Raw genomic sequence first — 24,356 nt, 5'->3', positions numbered from 1 at the left:
GACTAATACATTATGGAAGAAAGATATGCATTGATTAATAAATAACAGTAGGCATGTGTGGGGGTATCCATCTTGTGGTAAGGATTTTGTTTTGGCTGCAGTTAAGCAAAAATAAAGAAACTGATGATTTAATAAATTAAGAGAAGAATCGTCGTCCAGCAATACCATGTTTGGGAGGCACGGTATCTGAAACCCAATTATATCGGGTACCTTGTCAATAACTTGGCTCCTGTTTAACGCAAATAAACTAAAAAAACAAGTTAATATATATTACGTACAAACAGTCTTTTGATTTCACAGAAAGCATATTGGGCTTGGGATCATCCTCAGCTGACGGTATTTCCATCAATAGCCTTTCCATCATTTTTCAAATCATCAATTTCTGTTGACTGTTAACTTTTTATACATGCATGACGTAAGGCCACTTCCACAATTTAAACTCTGTAACCTCTGTCTCAACCATAAAGATGCATTTAAATAAGAATATGATAGTTTACAAGTTTTATTATTTGATGCTTTTATTGAAAAGTGTAGTAATATAGACAATACTACCACTAATACCACTACTACTACTACTAGTACTACTATCCGAAAGTCGGAATTCAGACATTTCTCAGTGAACTTGAAGGCAACACTCCATCCTCGGTGTGGTCACGTGTCACATGTATGCGGAAGTGCAGAACCGTTGTTTCGCTGCCTGTTTGCTAATCAGTTGGCTCAGATGCTAGCACAGATAGCCTTGCTCCTCACGTTCATTGTTTTCTGTAACCGTTAACAAGTAAACAACACCCATGGTCATGTAAGGCATACATTTTCACGCGACTGCATGTTTTTTAGTCTATCGTATACCTAATTAAATCTGAATTGTTCGGTTAAAGGCTCATGGCGAGTATTTCTTTCGCAAGGACAGACTTTCTGTTGACTGTCAATCTATTAGTTAGCTATATTATAACGTATAACGCTAGATTATGTATTGTAAACACTAATAGTGCGGGTTTATTTGACCATAAACAGCTACAGGGACCAACTTTAGCCAATTTAAAAAAAATCTACATACGTTTGTGTATTCCAGCATTGTCACGTGAGAGTCAGGCGAGGTCGAGGAGTGTGGGTTAGCTCAGGATACTGGGTCTAAATATCGTTATGACAGTTGTGGTGTTGGATCTAACAACAAGCACCACTGTGAAACAGTTGGCTGACTTTATCTTCCGGTTTCTCTATCATCACTGACAGATTGAAGTTTGAATTATTGGAATGGTCAAATCAAGAGCTTGACTGTGACACACTCAGCCTTGTTCTTGATTATTTTGTCGTGTGTTGCTGTGTGTAGGATGACCGAGAAGCACTGCCTGGAGGGCCAGGTGTACTCCGTGCCTCTCATCCAGTCAGACCTGAGGAGAGAGGAGGCTGTCCATCAGATAGCAGACGCATTGCTCTACTTGGAGACCATCTCTACGGATATTTTCAGAAGGCAAGGCCACACACAAACACACAGAAGACTTACACTCTAAACCTTAGTTGTTTCCTGTGAAGATGGAAGTTTATTTTGAAAAGACAGTAGGCATGTAACAAGCGAAAACAGACTCATGTTGCTGGACTTTTGCAGGAAAAACGCACGAAAAGTGAGGAGTAATTTTTCGTAAGATATCAATAAAACGGGGATGAATTTATATCATTGTATAAAGAGAGTGACATGAGAAGATCAATCTCATGTCTGTAAGTTAAATCAGATATAATCACTATTTTAAAGTGATTAGTGACTCATCTAAAACATTTAAAAAAGGAATAACTTCAATAGAATCATTCTATACAATGTAGCTTCTTTACATTCTATTAGAATGTAAAGAAGTTACATTCTAATATAATGTAAAGAAGTTACAGTGTTGCCTTTTCTTTTCTTTCCACAAGAACGTAATTTTGTCAGGTTGATAAAAAAAATGTCACTTTACTTCCTGACATTATTGTTACTTAACCCCAAGGACTGTATATACGAAGCCTAACCACGACCAGACTAACCCTTACTTTAAAAGTCTTCACCCTGCGATGTAATGTTTTACATTATGGGGACGTGCATTTTGTCCCCATAAGGAAGGCGAGTCCTGTGTAGACAGATGTATGTCCCCACAAGACGGCACACACAGTATATAATCAGTTCTAGTGATACCAGTTGTATGTTTTAGTAAATTAGAATGTATTTTACTGTTCAGATCTTCACACATATTTGAGTAGTTTTGCCCGCGTTGATCTGTGTGTAAGGTAACTTCTAATAGACTATTATTTTTGCCATTTTACTGAAATGAAATACATAAATAACAAAAGAATATAATAATTGAGAGATTAACTGATGATGGAATGAATAGTGGAGGTACAACTATTATAACAATCATATTTTCTATTCATTTCTTTAGATGCATTCTTTCATTTTGTAGTTAAGTAAAGTAAAACAATGCCAGTAGGTACTGCAGTGTCGGTAACAAACGAAGCCAGTCAGCACAAAACTACAATCAAAAAGGCTGTTGATATCAAAGCATCTGTTCCAAGTTTTAATTGACATGAAACAATGTCATAGTTAATGGATTGCACAGTCAGAGCCATATTCTCCGCCACATGTTATACCACAGCACCTGTTTCAGAACAGCTGGTCCTGTCTGGCACCCTGAAAATAGAGGAAGCGTCTCCTGTAACTACAAGAAACGAGTGACATTTCATTTATTTACAGAATTGTTTTGCCAATAAAAGCTTCTGATAGATGATGTGTTAGTAATTAGATAATTGATATGAAATGATTGATAAGAGTTCCCATCATCTTTATTAATTCATTCAGCAACGTGCACATAGAGAACGAAATGTGTTACGCTCTCCTCTATATTGAATTGTGTTGTATGGTCTCAGAAATATCTTCCTCTGTGTGTGGATGTGTGTATGTCCATATTCATGCTGGTGTGTGTGTGTGTGTGTGTGTGTGTTGCTTCCAGGGTGTCTGACAGTGTAGAGAGGAACCGCCGTCAGCTGCAGACCGTTACTGACCGGATCAGACTAGCTCAGGCCCGCGTCGACAAGATCAAAGGCAGTAAGAAGGCCACCAAGGTAACACAGCACCTCCAATTTGGCAGGCAGCTTTTGCACCTCTGATACACAATAAGGTGACAAGATCATTGAAAGCAATAATTAGCCCAGTGTCTGCCAGTTGCATCAGCACTTTTCTGTGTGTGTGTGTGTGTGTGTGTGTGTGTGTGTGTGTGTGTGTGTGTGTGTGTGTGTGTGTGTGTGTGTGTGTGTGTGTGTGTGTGTGTGTGTGTGTGTGTGTGTGTGTGTGTAGGTTTTCTCCAGTGCGAAGTACCCGGCTCCAGATCGACTTCAGGATTACTCGTCTATTTTTACTGAGGCTACAGACCCTTCCTCACAAAACCGCCCCCGACGAAAGATACAGAATAAACTTCGCCCCTTTGATGAGAAGGCCTTGCAGGTGAGATAAACGCATTGAAATGTTGATGACACGAGGAATTAAGGCAATTCAATTTAAAAAAACTGTAACTAGTGTTAGGGCCTCTTTATACAGCTGACACTGCTAAAAATGTGGGTTCAAATAGACGCATGGGTAATTTCCATTTCCATGGCTTTTATCTTATTACTGAGAGTTACGACGCAGCTCTTACTCCTGTCAGACGAGGACAGGAGTGCTTGGAGCTGAAGTCTCGACTCCTCCATATTTATGTAGACCGTAGGGGAAACCTCCCATGACCCCCTCAGTAGTTATGACATCTTGCTCCTCCAGAATCCATGGTCTTCTTTTCTGCACCCTGGCATACATTTCCTATATATTTTCATATATATATATATATATATATATATATATATATATATTTCTTTTTTAATAAATGGGCATCATCGCCTCTTTCTGCCAGTCCATAGACTCTGTTTCCTGTGTCCACTGTCACTGTGGCATCCACAGTATGTACAGTGGGTGTGAAGCATTAGCAGTCTAACTAGAGTCTATGTCCAATCCCTTAACTATGCTCACTGATAGAAGAGGCCTGAATGATATTCTTTCCCAGGGTGCCTGGGCTCACCCTTAGGGTCAGGGTTAAAAGCTCAGATATCCAGAAGGAGAAGTGGAAGTGCTTTTAAGTGGAGGTATTATATTATAATATAATATAATATAAAAACTGCCTCATGAATGTGAATAAGTATCTGCCTACCTTCAAACAGAACAGATAAAGGCTCCCCATCAGATCTTTAGATTGACAAAAACAGACATACTTCAAATAATTATTTGTTTTGGTCTGGATAAACGTTTTTTTTGTGGAGATAATATGACACAATCCCTTTTAAAGAATGCTTCACCCCTTTGTGTTACTATCGTCACGCATGGTCATTTTGTTGTTCAACGAACTAAAATGTATTCGAATTAACAGCTGTTTAGCATCATCCTGATTAAAGAATCATTTATTACTCAACCAGCACCGAAAAGCTTTCATCCTCGTCAGTGTCAATTTTCTCACGCCTCCGATTTCAATAACCAACTGACATCCATTTAATGAAATTTTCCATTGGTCTGCAGAAATGGCAGAGCAGAGCAATCATGATCGCTCCTCGTGTTGTGCTCCACAGGTGATGCTTGTTTAGGAGGTAAAAAAAGGAGGCGAAAACAACATAGACATGTAGAAAAGTGAAATGTGTGATAGTGTTTTCCTGAGTGGTTTTGTGTCCGTCTGTGTGTATGTGTGTGTGTGTGTGTGTGTGTGTGCACAGCTCTGCACGGGCTCCTGTATTATTTATTGTGAACACCACAGTTCTTCCATTAACATTTTAGGAAACTTTACAAAAAAACCAGCATATTTTCTGCTGCGTCTGCTTGGTCTTGGGATCTGTGTGTGTGTTTGTCAGAGGAGGGATAACAGGGAGAAATGAAAACACTGCTACTACTTTATTTCTCTGGTGCAGAAATGCATTATTCAACATCCCCCAGAAGCAATGTCCCGCGCATGCAGGAGCACTTTGGTGGCATTTTGTGATTTGTGTTATTCAAGATTCAGTTGACATTTTACAGATCTATCTCTGTATGTCTTTCTTTCAGGAGAAATTGATGTATTTTCCAGTGTGTGTGAGCAAGAAGAAGAAGTCTGAGGATGAGACGGAGGAGGGGCTCGGCAGTCTGCCACGCAACATCTCATCTGTCAGCTCACTGTTGCTCTTTAATACTACAGAGAACCTGTGAGTCCACACACACACACACACACACACACAGACAGAGATGCTAACTGTAAACACACATTACCTAAATCTCTTCTTTGTGTGCTTTTGAAGATATAAGAAGTATGTGTTCCTTGATCCTCTGGCGGGAGCAGTGACGAAAACACACAACACGCTAGAGACGGAAAAAGCAGAGAAGCCGTTTGATGCACCGTTGTCCATCACGAAGAGGGAACAACTGGATAGACAGGTACCTCAAACGCCCCTCGCCAACCAAAACACATTACTCATTTGACTACTTTACATGAAGGATTGGTAATGATGCATGAATGCAATGTTCTGTCTCTGATCTGATCTTTTCCTCTTGAACAGACGGCAGAGTCTTACTTCTATGTGCCAGACCTCGGTCAGGTGCCCGAGATAGATGTGCCGTCCTTCCTGCCGGACCTCCCAGGCATCGCAGACGACCTCTCCTACAGCGCAGACCTCGGACCCGGCTTTGCCCCATCAGGACCCACACACAACATCCCGGATCTGCCCTCTTTCACTGAGGAGAGCGATGCACATGGTACACACACACACACACACACACACACACACACACACACACACACACACACACACACACACACATACAATTTAGGCTAATACTGTGTTTGAAAAGCTGATGTAGACTTTTCATCTCTTTCTCTTTCAGGATCTCAGCTCCAACCTAATGTTCCACCTCCTCCACCACCTCCCCCTCCTCCTCCTCCTGAGCCTGCCCCCGCTCCTGCCATTCCTGCTGGAGCCCCCCCTCCTCCTCCCCCTCCTCCTCCCCCCCCCTCCTCCCGTTGACAGCCCCAGAGAAGTCTCTCGAGCGCCGAGCTCAGGTTTGTTACATGCGCGCAACTCGAATCTTGTTCTGGCTACACACTACAGACTTGTAGACAAAAAGAATACGATGGAGCTTGACAGTGTATTAAAGCGGTGAAACTCTGCCACTTCTACACACACACACACACACACACTGAGAAACCCTATTCACTCTCTTGCGTTGTTGTTATTGACAGCAATGGGCTTAAAAGAATAGCCTGCCACCACTGACTGTGTCCTCTGTTTGCAGGCCCTGCGTCTGGTGCTCTCACCGCGGTGGTTGCGCCGTCAGACGGCCGCGCCAATCTCCTGGAGTCCATCCGCAACGCTGGAGGCATCGGCAAGGCCAAGCTACGCGACGTTAAAGACCGCAAGATGGAGAAGAAGAAACAGAAGGCGCAAGAGCAAGGTGTCCGATCGCTTACATGTGGCTGTGTTTCTGCTCATGTTTTGTTAACTGTAACACGAGGAGCTTTAACGATGAGGAAAGAAAGACATGCAATCAAAGCACAGCATTCACCCATGAGTTCATACAATGTGTTACACTGCATGTCGGTGTGTGAGCATTTGTGTATACATCTCATGTAGTTATCACAGTCCATGTCTTTGTGAGCTTCACTTAATAAACGGCAACACGGTTATAGTTGTCTTTTAAATTGTCTTAAGCTTATAAATATCAGAAAGCATATCTTTTGCTTTCATTTCCAGTTTATTTATACCGACTAACTAGATAACAGGTCTTGCTGTAATTATGTGCTCCACTCTGAAGCGCAGCACTGGGGAATGATTGAAACCATTTCACTGCTCCAATTACGACTTAGAAAATAATACTGATGGTGTAACTGCCCGTCTTTGTCTCACAGCAGCGGGAGCAGCAGCTAGTGGTGGAGACTTTATGTCTGATCTCTTCAACAAACTCTCCATGCGAAGGAAAGGTGTGGAAATCTTTTTATGTCAAATGAGATTGAATATACTCATGCACGTGGTTGGAACTGCATACAGTAAATAATGTGTCCTGTTCCATCTGTAGGCATATCTGGTAAAGGTCCATCCGGTGGGGAGTCGGCTGAAACTTCAGCTGGTACCGGCGGTGCATTTGCCAGGATGTCTGATGTCATCCCACCACTTCCCGCTCCGCATTCGACGACAGACGATGATGACTGGGAAGCATAACACGATGGACAATGAACACTTAAAGGGCCAGTGTGTAGAATTTCTAGCGTGCTCCGAGCGTTAAGGTTGCAGATCTATCTGAATATCCTCTGGTGTGCCAAGCGTGTATGAGAGCTACGGTGGCTGGGCAGGGACATGTGAATGGCCTCAGCTAGAGCCAGTGTTTGGTTTGTCCATTCTGGGCTACTGTAGGAAGTACATAGCGGAGTGAAGAGGATGTAGATATGAATGGCTCTTTCTAAATGATTACACAACAGTGAAGACATAATGTGAGACACTGGTCCTTTAAAGCACTGATGATGAAAGCATTCAATAGTTTTGCATAGTATTGTGTACAAAGGACATGTTCCTCTTATCACTAAACAATATTATAAAAAGTGATAAGTTATCTTACTAACAAAACCTTTGTGTAAAATGGCCAATAATTGGCTTCATAATGATAAGTGCATTGATTTGTCTAACAGTTTAACAAAGCATCACTAAAACTCCCAATAATAAAACAGTTTATTGATCATCATCGTTGTAAAACATAATTTCCTTAAATTAAACAAGCGTTATAAGAACATCCACGGGAACCATTTTACTAACATCTCTTATAAAGTCATTTTACATAACACTTAACATTAAATGCTTGAAATATTTAACACATTCTTCAAGAGTAAATCAGTCAACGCCGTGTCTGATGTCTGTAGAGTAGCTGCTTCAGTAATTCATCTCAACATACGGAATTAAAAAATAACCGACATGTTCCAGACTCAACTCGAAGACATTGCAGGACTGATGCACCCGAGTCAATCTGATAACTGCCCTCTGCCCTCTGTCTGCAGTGTGACTTCACTTCTCTTAACCAGAGATGTTAGCACGCCAAAGCAGAACACAAGAACTGAAACGTAACAAACACCAACTATGGTGCACTGAAAAACTGAACTTCAGCCAAGAGCACTCGCAGGTCTGACAGCTTCAAAATGTAAACCCAAATAAAAGGGCTGAGGCAGTCTTGTGATAAGTATTACAGATATAGATTTATAATAGAACACATACATTCTTTACTAAATTTGCAAATAACGGCCGTTGCGCTGGCTTTTCCTCGAAGTTCTTCCCAACCTCGGCCGGTTGAGCACAGTGTGAGTGACACTACACTTGCTTCTGCTTCTTCTCCAGGAAGAACTAGGACAGAAGAGTATCCAGACAACATATGAATACGTTTCAGTCATGACGCTGTCGTTCGTTTTTGAGCGCGTTTGCTTCTCACCTTCCGTAAGGCAGCAAAGGCGGGGCCAAAAGTTGCGTGTGTGCTCGTGCGACTTTTGATCCACGTTGGAAGTTTGGAGAGCGTAGCCGGTCGAGAGTAGCGCCGGTCACACAGCACAATGGAGGAATAGTCGCCACGGTGGCGGATAGCTCTTCCTTCGGGCAGATGAAGTCAAACGCGTATGAATACCGATCATCTCACCAGCTATGGAATCAGAAGTTATCGTCGATTGCATTGCATGAATGTTGCATCGTTACCTATGGATTGATTGACAGCCTTCATGCAGAGGTTCTCTATGAGTGCTTGTCCGGGGCTCCTCCCTCCACTGTGAGGCTAAAAAGAAAACACTCATGTGAGCTTGTACTTGTTTTGGCAGGTTTGTGGACACAGTGGAGACTATTAGGACAGTTACCAGGTGTTTGTCCAGATAGGACATCTTTTCCTGCAGCTCTGGGGATTTGATGTTGGGATACGGCATTCCCACCATCACCACGCACCTGTCATCACATGCACACCGAAAAAAGAGCATTTAGCATCGCGTGCTTTTACACAGCATGCAACCGCCAGCTGTCTCACCGACAACACACACCTGCCCAGGTCATCGGAGAAGTTGATGCCCTCGCTCATCTTTCCTCCGACGACAGAGAACAGCAACGCTCCCGTGAGCCCGCCAGCATCCGCAGCACACCTCTAACGGAAGGAAAAGAGACACTCGTGTAACACTCGTAGAGGCAAACGCTCTCGACGGACCGATTATCTATATGTTGGTGATGATGTTTGAGGCAGTGACGGCTCACCTGGATACAGCGGGAGAAGTCGCTCAGCACCTGCTCAACCTGGTTGGCTTTCTTTGGCTCCTGGAAGATCTGAGAAGGTAATGAGATAGCTTATAGACAGTCTGGAAAAATCACTTTAACAATGATTCCCTTAAAAACGGCACGCCTCCATTGAGCTAAGGCGGTCGTCTCGGGTGAAAGTACCTTCTTCTTGTTGGCCAGACGAGTCAGAACACCGCTGGCCTCCCAGTGGGAAACCATGCGCCTCGAGTACTCGTAAGAAGGGAAGAAGCACACGACCCCGCCGGGGACCACGTTACAGATGTTGGAGAGAATGCGCCCCGTCTCGTCCATCTGTCAACAGGCACAGATTTTGCAGTGTGCTTGTGTAAATTCAACGATAGTAAAGCAACAAATAGTATGTGTGAGTGTGTGTCTGTTACCATGCGTGGAGAGTCTCTGTTTTGGAAAGTAAAATCCAGCTCCTGACCGGAGGGACCGCTGCACAACACGAGGGGAAGAATGTTCTCGGGAGGAATTACATGACCTACAGACAAAGTGAATTCAATACAACAACACAAACATATTCTATTATTTGACATGATCAAATAAAAACAATATTCTATATACAATACAACTCTGACAGCAAATAACAGCTGTATGCAACATAACTAGGACTTAAGAAGTTCCACATCTTGTGAGTTTGAAGACAAAGTAGTAATAAATCTCTTTTTGTGTGCCAGTGCTGCAGTGTTGTTCATGTGGCTTATGATACAACATTCTTCCTAAAATACAACCTGTGCCATGACGGGCAGCAAATGTTACCTTCCACTGATACTAATACAGGGTTAGTGTTTGTATACAGTGGATACACGATTCATGGTTTAGTTCACAAGATGGCATCATTGTTGTCATCTCTTCTTGGGTCAGTTTTCTTATAATCTGTCAACGCCGTCACTCAACTCAAATGCCAGCTCATGACGTGACTCTTAGCCAATGTGCATGCAGGACCAATAGGAAAATTAGCACTCGTATTGTCATTTGAGTTTTTGTCAAGCATTACATTATTCGTCAAAAATTCCCGCGGCAGAAATACTGATAAACGCATCACTAAGAGAACGTGCACAAAGTGCTGCGCTGTTTTGAAAATGGGCCACTCACCACAGGAAAACTCCGTGATGCGCTCCTCTCCCACTCCGGCAGAAAACAGTAGCTCTTGTTTGAAGTCTGAAACCTACATGTCACATCTTTCAGAATGATAAAAAAGATGTACACAGCGAAGGCTTGGTTTATTTTTAGGAGAGTCAAAATGACTTACAGGCTGCATGGTTCCTCCTGCGATGATGACTGCTCTGCACTGCTTCAGCACCTGGGCAAAGTGGACGGCTGGATTCAACAGCAGGAACTTGACGCTGCTCTCTGACAAAGTACCTGGACATGAAACAGTGAGTGCATTTTTATTATAACACTTTGATTTCACGACTATGCTTTATTTGGAGGTGTGTTGGTTTTTGTTTTTTTCAAACGGTACCTTGTCTGTGCACCAATACTCTGCCATCAGTGTTGCTGTTGGTGAGAGCCATGAAGAAAACCTCCACTTGCATCATGGGAGATGCAGACAGTACTTTCTCTGCCTCTGACCCCTGCTGGTCTGCTGAGGAAACTGCACACATGGGAGCAGGCGGAGTAGATAAATCATGAACAACCGGAGGAATGCTACATGGTTCAGTGTCTGTTGAGTGTGGACGTGAGGGATAAAACATCTGCACATGCAGCTTAACCAAAAACACTCACTTGCATCTTCTTTTTAGCAACATGCTAGTTTTCCCAGTTTGATAACAACATACGTGATATCTGTTCTCCTGCATGTGCATTTTACAAACAAGAAAATGTTGAGACATTTTCATGGTAGTAGTTGTTATTGTGGGTACTGTCTGCAAAAGTGCTTAGTAAGTGTAAAGTTGTAAAATGACTAGAGGAAAGTGAATTTCTCCCAATTTAGTTCTGTGACAGCCAAAGTTTCCAGAAATTAAGAGTTTTAAGTTTTTCTCATAGCTGATTAGGATCCCATTTATTTCAGTCAATGACTTCACGTTACAACCGTAAGGCTGCATGTCGTCAATGATGACGTTCATCACGGGCGACGTAAAACTCATCCCTCTGACCTGGCGCATTGATCTGGTTGCTCTGCAGCGTTTGCAGGTAGCGGTTTAGGCCCTCTGTGCGTCGGTTCTCCTTGTTGGAGCTGCTCTGGGTCTGCAGACTCACACCTGATCCTGCGTACTTCTCCACAAAGCCTCCTAGCTACAAAGAGAAGACACGTGTGGGATTCATTTGATTTTACAGTGGATCCGTCAATATTTATGAGGCAAAAACGAATAAATACAAACATGTTAAACACTCACTTTTCTGTTAATCATGCTCTTCTCAAAGTATCTCTGTAACTGAAGGGAGGGACATTGAAGGATTCAGAGTTTGCCGTTTGAATATGGCGTTTAAGAGCCATGTTTTCGATTTTTTTAAACAGCATTAGAACACTTTCAGCCACCTTAAACAAGTTGATATTGTCGATCTGAGCCTTGAAGAGGAAGTTGTTGATGGTGTGCAGTTCAGTTCCTAAAAGATAAAGAAACATGACCAGTTGGCAATGTATTCTTAAATGTGTATTGTGTGTTTATGCGCGTCTTATTCACTAACCTGTTTGTGTCGTCTGGCTCTGCGGATTCTGCCCCACCTTACCTGCGTGGATCACATCATTTACATCATCATTTGAAATGCCGAGCAATGTTCCCACCTACCCTTGTTGCAGACTGCCAGGAATCAATAATCAAAAACTCACCTCCCAGCACCCGGACAAGCCCCTCAATCACAAACAGAATCTGTTTGATGTACATCAGGTTCTTTGCCTTCAGTCTGCTCCTGGTGTTACACAAACATCAAGAATCAGGAGGTCGTATGTACTGTCCTCCACAACCGTTCATCCGAAGCGCACCATATTACAATGCTGAATTGGTGGGCGAGTGTGTAAACTTACTTATAGCGGTCGGCATACTGGGTGAGCTGCGAGTGGGCACGGCAAAGCTATGGAAGATTCACAAATCAGTATCACGCAGAGAACATGCGTGATTTAGACTTACATGAGAAGTACATGAGATGTATGAAGGTGTTAACCTGCGCTCCAGTGAGTTCTGCGCTGTGTATACTGGAAAGTGTGTCACTAAGATTGTGAGCTTCATCTATGATCACCACCTGCAAAAGAAAATATATAGATATGTATATATATATATATATATATATATATATATATATATATATATATATATATATATATATATATATATATATATATATATATATATATATATATATATATATATATATATATATAAACATTTATGCTTTCAGTAATATGATTGATACTAATCCAGGTATGGCAGAATTATCAGGAACACAAACCGTCTCAAACACCTCATAATCATCGTGTATTAGTTTAGTTATTGCTGTGTTCCAGAGGTTCCTGAGGGGAAACTACTTATGAAATATTGTGTTTTTGTACATCTAATCCTACCTGTCCCTTCAGCTGGACCCCTGCTGCCCTCCTCGTGGCTTCATGAAGCAACATCTGATAGGGCAACACCACCAACTATGCAGACGAAGATAAACATACACCACAAAGACGCATAAATAAAGGATGCTTTCAAGAAATTTAGGAACAAGCTAGAGCGATGTTAGCAGCACAGCAAGCAGCTGCTCTCCGCTGTGATGAGACACAGGAATGGATGAACGGAGTAGGAAGAGGACAGTGTTACCTGTGCAGGGGGAACCGCTAGGCGTGTGGCGTAGTAGGGACACGAATGTGTCTCTCTGCCCAGCTTCAGCATCTGCTCAATATCGTGGACCGTCCCCAGAACGCCGTCCCTCATCTGCTGCAGTGCTGAAGCTTTCTTATAGGGACACACACTCTTTGCTGGGCCTCGCTTACGCTTTGCACCCTCGTCATGCTGCGGCTTCTCTACAGAATGGCAGAACGGGCAGCAGTGTAAGCAAAACAAGTCTTGTTTGTTTTTTATGTTTTAAGACAGCTCTTGGGTTATGGATGCGTTCTATAACGGCATTTCTGTTTAATTCTGATTTGTGGCATGTTTTGTGCTGTTTGACTGTAACTCATTGTTATTGCTGTCTCTCTTGGACCAGGAAAGCTTTTCTGGTTCAACTAAAGATTATATGATACTTTAAAATTACAATCCTCTAGCTATTTGTGAAATGATCATCTGTACGTTCTGGTGTTAGTGTGTGCAGGGCTTTCACCATGTTTGTTTTTCTGCATCTCCATGCATCGGTCGTTAATGCGCTGGCTGCTGCCCAGGCGGCGCACCTCTTCGTTGATACACAGATTCTGGAAAGTACACAGTTTTATGTTTACCGGGCAAATCCTGTCAGATGTCAAGATTAACGATCATGTTTTAATGATTGAATTCAAGTAACGATTCCTGTTTGATGCCAAGCTTTGTGTGGGATGGATAGACAGGTAAGCTTTTTCAACACCCCGTTTTTGATCGTTTTAATCAAAGTTTTTAGCCATGTAATCACATTTTTTGTACTTATCCTAGAATTGGAAAATACACGTAATGAAAGGTATAAATAACTGGAATCACAGAGTGTGTAGTAGACAACACACTCGTAAAGCTTCTCACACAAAACTATATCAGTGTTCACAATGGATTAGGTTTAACCAAAATAAACTTAAATGTAACCCGTTCACTGCTGGTCTTGGCGTGTGTGTGTGTGTGTGTGTGTGTGTGTGTGTGTGTGTGTGTGTACACATACCTGCCGTGAGCCCAGTGTGACCAGACTGATGTCCTTGCTGAAGGGGCTCTTCTGAACCTCATGGACAAATTGGGCCAGCTGGGAGTGTGTGCGACTGCAGTAGTAAATCTGAGAACACGCATATGTAATGCATGACACTCACCCTTACAGTTATTAAAGTTACAATGTGACATCACTCTCTCTCTCACACACCTTAGTAACATGTTCTTCAACCAGCTCGTCGTCGGCGTCATCCTCAGCACCACAAAATCTGAGCACGAGAGCAAACACACCCTGCTGTCATGTCCGTCACAACATTCGATATGATTTGTAACCAATCAATAATCAGCGGCTGCGCTCACCTGCTCCTTGTCTTTGACTCGTCATCACTCTCATATTCCGCAATGATGAGCTCCTCGTCCTCTTGCTCGCCTTGTGTCTCCGTCTCTTCCTCTTTACTGAGGTGGAGCAATTTGAATGCCTCTTCATCTTCAGAGCTCTACAGACGCATACATGTATTTATGAAGTTGTAGATCCTTGAGTTAGTGATTGTAAATGCCACCGTGCAGGACCACTTACTTTTCTTTTCATTGCATACTTAAGTTGAACATTGTTTCTGATCATTTCTAATCGTTCTTCCCTCTTCTTTCTTTTCAATTCTTCTTCCTGACACATAAAAAAAACAACACATCCGATAATATTCAAAAGCTGAGCAGGTGAGATGTCGAAGTTCCCAGAGATCCGATGCCAAAGACACATCTGAAGTACATTGATAGTCTTACCTTCAACTTTGACACCAAGTCACGCTCTGCCTTTTTCTGAACAAAATCAGTGATCCAGTCCGGCTCTGCTGAGGAGCTCGTGGCGGAGGCCGGAGCAGTAGAAGTGGAAAGAGCTGCTTCTCCTTCATGCAGCAGAGCGGCCGTCTCCTGTCTGCTCTTCTCCTCGTGGTCTCTGAGCCAGCTCAACGCTCCACATATTAGACTCAGAGACTTGCCCTGAGTTGAAGGACATATATGTTCAAAGAAAAACACACAACATCATCAATAAAATCGAACGGCTCTTGCTGTAAATCTCTCTTATATACATGCAAACATACACACCGTTCCAGTTGGACTTTCAAAGATTCCAACTTTGCCCTGGTCAAGTGCACTGTACAGGGCCTGCATGAACTGCTCCTGGATGTTATAGGGCTGGTAGGGAAATGGAAATTGGGCCCTGCCATTCTCCATGTTCATGAAGCTCCCTGAGAGGTGACATCAGGGTTAACAAAGGAGCCCCTTGATCAACAGAAACAGAAACACACACACACACACAGTGTGTTTAGACTGGCTTGTATTAGCTACAAGCTTCACCTCCTGATAGTGATGTTGTGTCTAACATTACAAAGCCAGACGGACAGGCGCCGAATTCTGCTTTTGGATTGGATTCTGCTCATGTGCAGATCAATCTAACGTTAAAGTCATGACGAAGTAACCCCACATTTAAATAAAGAGCTACGTGTTATGTCAAGCTGCTAATTTTATTGGTCGTCACTGCGAGCTTTCAAGTTGCCTTGAGAGGACATCTGTATTAATAGCTGTCTCGGATTCATGGCTAGCTAACTCATAACCTATTCGCTTATTAGCTGGATTCTTACGGTTGTCATATAATAACTACTTACCCGCAGATATTCCTCAGAAAATAGATTTTACTCTGTGGTTATGTTAAACTCCCGGCTATTCAACAACCGCGCCAACAGACAGCAGTGGGGGCGGATTCTGACCAATATGGAGCAAGATAAACCAAAGAGCGCATGTTTTAAATTTATGCTGTGCTTGCGTGTTCGGTGCTATGTACACGTATGGACTATATTTGTCCTTTAACGCGGGACTATTGAGTTATTACAGACTATTTTAACTAGGTACACTAGTAACTATCTATGTGATGGCATATTATATCTCTAAATGTTGCATTGGATCAGCTCTTTATAAGTGCACCGCCTTTCCGGGAGATGCTTATATAGTATAAGAAGCGCCACCTACGCGGGTTTAACCCCCAGGTCCTCCTAGAGAGTCTGGAAAATTCTCTGCCCTTTTTTAAGCGCTTGTCAGACGTCACACTGCAACACAACGTGGACTGGAAGTAACCTAACCGATAGCTCATACTCTACTATCAATATAGATAGAAGTGTGACTGGTGCACGGCGATAGCAGGGTCTCAGCGCAGCTAGCTGGAAACTGTACCGTGTAGTTTTTACTTCAATAGCACTTACAAGTACGTAAGGTTAGCCAACAGCTTTACCCAGCGTTAGCTAGCTAGCTAGCGTTGACGTGAGACAGGGTGTCTCCTACTGCGTGGTTTCAGAAGTATAGTTAGCTTTAGCCACCACTACTGAAGCCGGTGCTCATTTTAAAATTGTGGTGCAGGAGTAACGTTAGGAGGGATACATCTGCTTCATGACGATGACTGCAGAGGAGCAGATGAGTGAAGGACAACACGCCATCCCAATGGAGGGAGAGGACATCACACCGAAGAAAGACGGGGGTGTTTTAAAGGTAAGTGATTGTGTTTTTAACTCCAGCTAACGTTAGCTCAGTGGTTAGCTGGCTGCTTGTTGGTTACTCATTCAAATGTGCTAACGTTAGCTGTTGTTAGCGAATCTAACGCGTGCGCTGTTAATACACGGCTCATGGGAGCACAATGTTGACAACACGGTAACACTACGTGTCTTGTTTCCCACCATTGGTCTCATAGCTAAACGTCAACTTCTGGGTGTGCACAACGTGGATAATTAATCAGCCGTTTCAACCGTCCTCACTTCTAGGAGTCCTGGAGAGATTCTTAATGCTCAAACTATTCATGCTCGTGGGGACATTTTATATTCACACCCACACGCGCAGGGGTTTACAGCTCACGTTCATTCACAAAGGATTTCGGCAGCTTTGTCTAATGCAAAGTACCAGACAGCAGTGTGTGTACACAGGTGGCGTATATCTGTTGCTGTGAGAACAGTTTTTTTTTTTTTAACGTCCCTTCATCATTATTTTTTGACAAATCATCTTCTTGGTTTTGCAGCTGGTGAAAAGGGAAGGCACGGGCACAGAGCTGCCCATGACCGGCGACAAAGTGTTTGTACACTACGTTGGCACACTTCTGGATGGTTCTCATTTCGACTCGAGCAGAGACAGAGGAGAGAAGTTCTCCTTTGAGTTGGGCAAAGGTTGGTTTCATATCTGACGGAGACGTTCAGCTGTCATAGTTGCATGGCGCGTGTTGGTAATCGGTCTTCTTTGTGTCTAGGTCAAGTAATAAAGGCATGGGACATCGGCGTGGCCACCATGAAAGTGGGGGAGTTGTGCCAGCTCATCTGTAAGCCAGAGTATGCTTATGGATCTGCAGGCAGTCCGCCCAAGATCCCCCCCAACGCCACGCTTGTTTTTGAGGTAAGCGTCAGTGATATCGGGTAACGCCGATTATCCATTTTATACTTTCATCCCTGTTTGTTTGTTGTTGACGAATTGTACACCATGATCCTTTATGGGTGTTAAATATTAATTTACACATCTGCACACTTGTAGGTGGAACTGTTTGAATTTCGAGGCGAGGACGTAACCGAGGAGGAGGATGGCGGAATCATCCGGCGCATTATCACTAAAGGGCAGGGATACTCCAAGCCTAACGAAGGAGCTTCTGTGGACGGTAACACATCCAGACACGGCTATTTCTCAGCTAAAGTTGAAGAAAAAAGATGTTGCTGTGTGCGACTATAATAGTATAATTTATGTAGTAAAGTTTCTAACGATAGAAATGTTAGTCTGCGTTCTTTATTAAGCTTCAACCAACACGTCAGACCAAAAGTCAGTAAATATATGAGGCTGTATTTGCAAATAGATTTTTAAGCCATGAATTTACTTGCAAAAATCGGTTAGATTAAGATAGGTAGGCTATGGTAGATAATGGTGAGCTGTTACAGAAATGCCTGCAAGTTTGCACATTTAAAATTTTATGTTATTTGATGCCCAAATGATAAACTCTAATTTGTCTTCCGAGTATCAAACACTCGCCCGTGTAGGCCTGAAAGGCGGCTGCACAGCGTTTTTAGTTTTGTCCTCCCTGGAGAGCAGAGGCTGGAGTCAGCATGAAGTTATATTTATCACAAGAACTTTTTTTTAAATGCAGGTCCAACACCTTGTAATATGCACGATGTACGATTTACCTCACAAGCACTGAGACGGAAGAGCCAATTGTAATGCAGACGTTAACTTTCATGAGTTACAAAAATCCTCAAATTAGCACAAACTGCTGAAGTGCCTTTAAACTGGACTTCCTGGTTTGTATTTCATGTTCTCCGTCATTCTCTGCAGTAAGTTGCAGCAACATGCAGAACGTCTACCTGCTGCCAAACCTGACGGAGTCGTATGTGAGGATTGAGACAGATATAGTACATAAGTAATCTTTTGGCATAAATCAGTGTTTATAACACATGAGCATGTAGATGGGGACTGAAAAAAAGTGGATTATTTGAGGAATTTTGCTTCTTTTTTACCTCACCATGATATCTGGCCCCTACTGGAGTCTATTGTAACTGTTTAAATCCAACCTGCTGATTACAAATGTTCACAGCATACATCCATATCCAAGTAAGTATCATTTTGCTGTGATATATTTGCGTTAACAAAGCTAAATATTTAGACGGTTTGGAAATCACTAGTCCTCAGGTGTCACAAACCTCACAGCTGTCAGTCTACTGCATGCCAACAAGTCTCATTTGTAGCACAAACCCCCTAACCATCGCATTCTTCCTCCCCTTCAGTAACTGTGGTGGGTTCCTGTGAGGGCCGCGTGTTTGACGAGAGAGAACTGAAGTTTGAGGTCGGAGATGGAGAGGGTCTTGGCTTCCCAGTTGGAGTGGAGAAAGCTATAATAGCGATGGAGCAGGAAGAGGAGGCCCTCTTCAATATTAAGCCTAAGTATGATCAGATGCACTGTTTGTATGTTTCTCTTTCATCAGATCATTCATGTGTTCATCTCTCAAACTGAATTGCATTGGGCTTGTGTTTAGACTAATGTATAACAATGAAAGAACTTAAGCAGCACAATCGTTCGATCTACTCTAGAAGGTAGCGTGTTTCTTTTGCAATGCTGTTTTGATTCAAACTGCAACAGATAACGCTGATATGCTTGAGATAATTAATTGTACGTGTTTTTTGATTTGTAGATACGGCTTTGGTAATGCAGGCAATGCCAAGTATAACATTCCTGGTGGAGCAACACTGCAATACAAAATCAAGCTGACGGCCTTTGAGAAGGTAAACCGATCTTCTGAACACAACTTGGCTTTAGCTGGTCAGTTACATGTCTGCTGTGTCCGGCAACATTCTCCCCTCCCGGAAGTGATTCGTGTGTTTCGGTTTCTTTAGGCGAAGGAATCGTGGGAGATGAACACGGTAGAGAAGCTGGAACAGGGCAGCATTGTCAAAGACAAGGGAACCCAGTATTTTAAGGTGAGCAGTCGGGTATTCACACAGCACACCGCTGTAAAGTCATGTTTTCTAATGAACTTATTACATATGCTTCAGGAGGGAAAATACAAGCAGGCATCAGTGCAGTACAAAAGGATCGTGTCATGGCTGGAACACGAGTCTGGTTTGTCAGAGGAGGATGAAAAGAAGGCCAAAGCTTTGCGGTTGGCAGCACATCTGAATTTAGCCATGTGCTTCCTTAAACTACAGGAGCCAAATCAAGTCCTAGAAAACTGTGACAAGGTATTTAATGTCTATTGTTAACGCATTTTAACAATTTGTGGACAATTTCTTCAGTAATTAGCAGGTTAAAGACTTGTTAGGTATTTTTATGTTGAGTATTGTACTTAAAAATGTCTTTTTATATGCTACTTTAATACTGTAATATTTCTCTGTACTCTGTTCACAATTGTAGGCTCTGGAGCTGCAGGCATCGAATGAGAAGGCTTTGTTCCGAAGGGGAGAGGCACTGTTTGGTATGAAGGAGTTTGACAAGGCAAGAGATGACTTCCAGCAGGTTGCTCAACTGTATCCTGCCAACAAGGCTGCCAAGAGCCAGGTATAAAGCAGTGTTTCTTAAAGAGGATCCCTTAAAACTGGGCTTGTTTTCCTACATTTTCCCATCATGACGAGTTTGCTACAAATAATAATAATAATAATAATATTAAAAAAAAAACATTCAGGGAGTTAAATGAATGTGTCCTTTTTGAGATTCAGGATGTTGCTTATTGTTTTCGACATGACGTGCGCGGTTCTCAGCAAAAATACAAAGTAAAAATGATCTTTTAAGAGTCATATTGACATCATACTAGAAATATAATACGTTTCACTAAAGTGTCTTTGTCGACATCTGTAGAATGTCACAAACATAAAAAAGAAATTGGCCTTTTTTTTTTTTTTTTTTTGCAAATGAGCACGTGTTTCCCTTTTCCTGTGTAAAATAAATATTGTAAATAATAGCTCATGTCGAATAGGTTTTAGAAGAGCAGTAAAAATCTGAAGACCGTCATTATATATATTTTCTTTTACTGCGCCGTCTCTGAAAATACGGTTGTCTGACCTCTCCGTTGTATTCTGCTAGGTGAGCCTTTGTCAGAAACGAATCAAGGAGCAGCACGAGAAGGACAAACGCATCTACGCCAACATGTTCCAGAAATTTGCAGATAGGGATTCAAAGGTGAAGGATTGTGCTTTCTAAAAACGGCCACATGGGGGTGTGATAAACATGCCTTTAGATTTTTCAAAGGGACTGAAGTAAAAATCCAGACTTGATTCGTGTTTTCTTTTTTTCTCTCTCTCTCTCTCTCGCTCTCTTGCTCTCTCTCTCTCGCTCTCTTGCTCTCTCTCTCTCTCTCTCTCTTCATGAACAGAAGGAAGCAGAGACTGTGAAGGGTGAGGGAAAGGCGAGCGACGATGATGGGATGGAAGTTGAGAACGGAGAAAAGGAAGTTGCCAGCGAAGCAAAGGCGTAGATAAAGATGCGACTATTACGGTTCATCTGTGCTTCAGACTTTTGTAACTTCAGCCATTTGTGTTTCAGGTGTGACTGTGTGTGTGTGTGTGTGTGTGTGTGTATATATATGTGTGAGATCGAGCATGTCAACGAGAGCGCTGACTTTAGGAGCGTCTCCGATGGCTCTATTTGTCCCCCGGGCTCTTTGCTTTAGCGGCCACCCAAGCTTGGGTGGGGCTTCTCCAGCTGATAGCACCATGGGATGTGGTTTTAATAAATTAATCATGTGCCACAACAACCCCACCCCTGAAACCTCTCAACCCGCAGCTTTGAACTGTGCATGTGTTGTCACAGCGCTTTGGGTAGGATAAAAGTGTATCCAAGTGTTAAGAGCAGAATTTCACCCGTCAAGGGCTAGACCATTCACCTTGCACTACCCCCTGTCCTCTACCCTTCATGTATTATGTTATCCATCGAACACTCATGGGCCTACTGATCAATTCCTGGAGTTGGGATGGTCGTGTGCATAGATACGTGTCTGAATGTGAGAGTGACTGAGTCCCAAAGTACGTATGTAGCAGCACTGTGGATAGGTGGAGTAATAAGACGTTAACCTGGAATAGCTATCAAACTTTCAGCTTCTTTCTTAATCTAAAGACGGTGCTCCTCTATAACCCCCAGGTTACATGACTGTTTACCTTGACTTTGTACTTTTCTTTTTCTGGTGTTGTGCTTGTGACTTCTTTGTTCTCAAGATGATGAATACAACCAATGACTTAACTGGAATACGTGCATTTTAAAGCAGCTAGAAATGACATGAATTAGCCTCTCCTGGACACTCAAGTAATAAAAATTAGTCTTAATTTACTGTAAAAAAAAAAAAAATACATGAATGAACGTGTGTTTGTATAGCCTGTTGGAATCAGGCTGTTGAAGATGGTACGCCAGGATAAGAATATGTGAGCCCTGTTCACCGTCAGTCAACAGCACCTGTAGAGTGGGGCAGAAGCTGAATTAGGGGGGCTAGTTTAAAGCTGGTCCATGGATCGTGTGTTGAGTTTCTTTGTCTTCTGGAAGGGTCACTGCTTGGTCTGCCCTGACAGAAGTATATAATAAAGAATAGCTACAATTTGATATTGTGTGATGTTCTTTTTTTCCCTTGTCCTGTCTTGAAAAAACTGGGAACCTGTCAAATATAATAAGGAATCTGCTGACAGTTGGTATTTCAAAGGAGCAATTAATCCAGCCAATTTTTTACACCATGATCTGGAACTTTTAATACATATTGATTTACAGCACTTTGTTTTGATTGAGTTAAATAATGAGAATACAGTTTGTATTTACATTTGAAGCCCAGTTTGAGCTTTAGATTGAATTCATTGCATTAACTCTGACTGAAATTGAGATATTACTCATATTCTTAGTTTTAAAATAATGTTTACTAGACATTTCAGATGATTTGTCGACGAGCAAAAAGTGAATCGGTAAAAAATCGTACAATTAAACTATTTAAAGCAGAACTTCCAAGGTCAAAATAATGTCGCCTTTAATTTCTTTATATTTATCTATCAATGATTTTTGCACTGTTGTTCAAAGTAAAGTTATTGAACAATAATGGGAACATTGCTAGAGGCAGCACTAAATAGCTTTGGAGATATACTAAAAGACCACTGTCCACAAAATAGGATTAAATGGCATCAGCGTGTAAGCATTTCTATTTTGGAGGCTTTTGTGTGTTTTGAAAAAGACCCTATAGTGTAAAATGTGTTTTTGCACAGTTTTAATTATTTGACCCAGTGTGTACCTGCAGCTGTCATGAGGTCAGAGTCTTCTTTTCCAAGGACAGACGGGATCTGATCTGATCCTCCAGCTCTCTCCCCGGGACACCGGTGTCAGTTTACGGATGTGCTCTGTCTACAGCAGGCATGGGCAAACTACGGCCCGCGGGCCGTATCCGGCCGCATCCGTATCCGTATCTTCACACACCATTATACTGGTGCATATAAATGTATTCTTTGCCGCTTCTGTACAGCGGTCAGCGCTAGTTGTCTTATATGTATTGAGAGGGAACCCGAGTCATGGTCATAACTTTATAACACAACAATTAACAATTAACACAACAATTAACAACCCACAACAGTCTGTGACACATAAACAATTTGTAACACTAATAATTGTACATTTATAAAATTTCACCGCCGAACTGCATGCTGGGTACAGCTCGCGAGCGAGCCTGCTTGCTAGCACAACAGTCTGCTGGGAGAGGCTCGTCGCTCCACTTACGTTACATTAAAGAACCGGAGATGCACCGATAGAGTTTGACACATATGCAACGCTGATTACAGTGTTATATGTGTGGTATTTGTTATAAATGTACATTGGTGCAAAGAGGGTGATAATAAGCTGTACTTGGAGGGGCTTAGGACCCAGGGGAATGTAGGTGAAGGAAACAGGAAGAGACGTAAGACACGCCACACAAACAGCTGTTCACCGCTCGTCACGATCCTGTAGACCAGTGATTCTCAACTGGTGGTTCGTCGCGGACCCGTTTTCAGTGGGTCGCGGGACTTTGCTTTATGCAGCGGAGTTATTCACGCTCCTTTCCAGCATTTACGGCACTTGTTCAGCGGTGCAGGAAAAACACCGACCAATGCGTTGTAAATCACGTCACGTGATGCAGTTTAGCCAATAAAATAAGGGTATTCTGATACGTTTCCTGACTGCAGTGAGATGCACCCACACCGTGATACAGGGGGGAGAGACAAGGAAAGACATTACAGAGCAGAACTCTGATAATGTTAGATGTGACAGTCAAACATTTGTATGATCCGGTCAAAGAGTCAAACTGCTAAAAAGACCACAGTCATTAACCTTTACACTAAAAACACTGTGTCGAAAATGACTGCTTAATAATTAAGTGCATGATAAAATATGTATTAATGCTTACCGTGTAAGATCCCAGCTAACTGCTGAACACCTCAGATCTGTTCTGAGAATTGCCACAACCAAACTGACACCAAACGTTGACACACTGGTTAAAAAGGGTGACCAACAACACTGTTCCCGCTGAAATTAAATTGTACTTGTAATTTATATTAGTTCACACAAACACTCCATTCATCTGCTACTGGCCCGGCCAGTCTGTCAAATTTTAAAACTCAATGTGGCCCCAGAGCCAAAAAGTTTGCCCACCCCTGGTCTACAGTGTGATAACTGCCAAGAACCAGTTGTTTTCTCTACAGGTGGCTGTATTCGAGTTATTGTCGGCTGGATGTTTGCTTTCTTTTGAAGCGTCTTTGTTTTGTGACTTAAACTATCAACCCAGGTTTACACAGAAAGGGAGG

The 24,356-nt window shown here is 42.5% G+C and overlaps 3 protein-coding genes across 5 annotated transcripts; 2 read left to right on the top strand and 1 right to left on the bottom strand.

The window, feature by feature from the left end:
* The first annotated feature begins 663 nt into the window (after window positions 1–663).
* Window positions 664–7,738, top strand: wash1 (WAS protein family homolog 1). The gene is given in 11 exon segments (XM_076089028.1): window positions 664–799; window positions 1,331–1,471; window positions 2,976–3,087; window positions 3,320–3,466; window positions 5,078–5,214; window positions 5,308–5,443; window positions 5,566–5,761; window positions 5,891–6,043; window positions 6,299–6,457; window positions 6,915–6,983; window positions 7,079–7,738. Coding segments are annotated over 11 exon segments (1,401 nt in total). The 5' UTR covers window positions 664–791; the 3' UTR covers window positions 7,222–7,738.
* On the bottom strand, window positions 7,708–15,772 carry ddx11 (DEAD/H (Asp-Glu-Ala-Asp/His) box helicase 11). Its single transcript, XM_076089026.1, has 28 exons — window positions 15,719–15,772; window positions 15,159–15,335; window positions 14,838–15,053; window positions 14,635–14,721; window positions 14,418–14,554; window positions 14,269–14,326; window positions 14,077–14,184; window positions 13,558–13,645; window positions 13,059–13,261; window positions 12,818–12,892; window positions 12,421–12,498; window positions 12,284–12,330; window positions 12,089–12,168; window positions 11,947–11,988; window positions 11,798–11,865; window positions 11,655–11,693; window positions 11,415–11,553; window positions 10,781–10,912; window positions 10,568–10,680; window positions 10,411–10,483; window positions 9,693–9,796; window positions 9,454–9,603; window positions 9,271–9,339; window positions 9,063–9,163; window positions 8,886–8,970; window positions 8,731–8,806; window positions 8,474–8,628; window positions 7,708–8,388 (listed from the first exon to the last, which is right to left on the bottom strand). Exons 2-28 carry the CDS (start codon window positions 15,291–15,293, stop codon window positions 8,356–8,358), a joined length of 2,691 nt encoding a protein of 896 aa, XP_075945141.1. The 5' UTR covers window positions 15,294–15,335; window positions 15,719–15,772; the 3' UTR covers window positions 7,708–8,355.
* Window positions 15,773–16,148: 376 nt separating this feature from the next.
* Window positions 16,149–22,146, top strand: fkbp4 (FKBP prolyl isomerase 4). Of its 3 annotated transcripts, XM_076089025.1 has the most exons (11): window positions 16,149–16,592; window positions 17,113–17,257; window positions 17,338–17,480; window positions 17,616–17,736; window positions 18,851–19,007; window positions 19,256–19,346; window positions 19,458–19,541; window positions 19,617–19,802; window positions 19,975–20,118; window positions 20,641–20,736; window positions 20,930–22,146. In XM_076089025.1, exons 1-11 carry the CDS (start codon window positions 16,494–16,496, stop codon window positions 21,029–21,031), a joined length of 1,368 nt encoding a protein of 455 aa, XP_075945140.1. In that variant the 5' UTR covers window positions 16,149–16,493; the 3' UTR covers window positions 21,032–22,146. The 3 variants fall into 3 exon arrangements, with proteins under 3 accessions (XP_075945140.1, XP_075945139.1, XP_075945138.1); XM_076089024.1 differs by having other exon boundaries at window positions 19,458–19,802; window positions 20,933–22,146; XM_076089023.1 differs by having other exon boundaries at window positions 19,458–19,802.
* Window positions 22,147–24,356: the final 2,210 nt, after the last annotated feature.

This window comes from Anarhichas minor, unplaced genomic scaffold (genome assembly GCF_050575085.1).
Source record: "Anarhichas minor isolate MPS153535 unplaced genomic scaffold, ASM5057508v1 ptg000011l, whole genome shotgun sequence".
Lineage (NCBI taxonomy): Eukaryota > Metazoa > Chordata > Actinopteri > Perciformes > Anarhichadidae > Anarhichas > Anarhichas minor.
The sequence above is the reverse complement of the archived record's forward strand: the minus strand, read 5'-3'. Positions and strand labels throughout refer to the sequence as shown.

What these genes read in the sequence shown, in the direction of transcription:
- ddx11 (XM_076089026.1), bottom strand. Translation starts at nt 15,293, where the DNA reads ATGAACATGGAGAATGGCAGGGCCCAATTTCCATTTCCCTACCAGCCC. An exon ending in ACTTGGTGTCAAAGTTGAAG is followed by an intron (nt 14,722 to 14,837) that starts GTAAGACTATCA and finishes TTTATGTGTCAG; the next exon opens with GAAGAAGAATTGAAAAGAAA. An exon ending in ACAATATCAACTTGTTTAAG is followed by an intron (nt 11,694 to 11,797) that starts GTGGCTGAAAGT and finishes CCCTCCCTTCAG; the next exon opens with TTACAGAGATACTTTGAGAA.
- fkbp4 (XM_076089023.1), top strand. Translation starts at nt 16,494, where the DNA reads ATGACGATGACTGCAGAGGAGCAGATGAGTGAAGGACAACACGCCATC. An exon ending in CTCTTCAATATTAAGCCTAA is followed by an intron (nt 19,008 to 19,255) that starts GTATGATCAGAT and finishes TTTGATTTGTAG; the next exon opens with ATACGGCTTTGGTAATGCAG. An exon ending in ACAAGGCTGCCAAGAGCCAG is followed by an intron (nt 20,119 to 20,640) that starts GTATAAAGCAGT and finishes GTATTCTGCTAG; the next exon opens with GTGAGCCTTTGTCAGAAACG.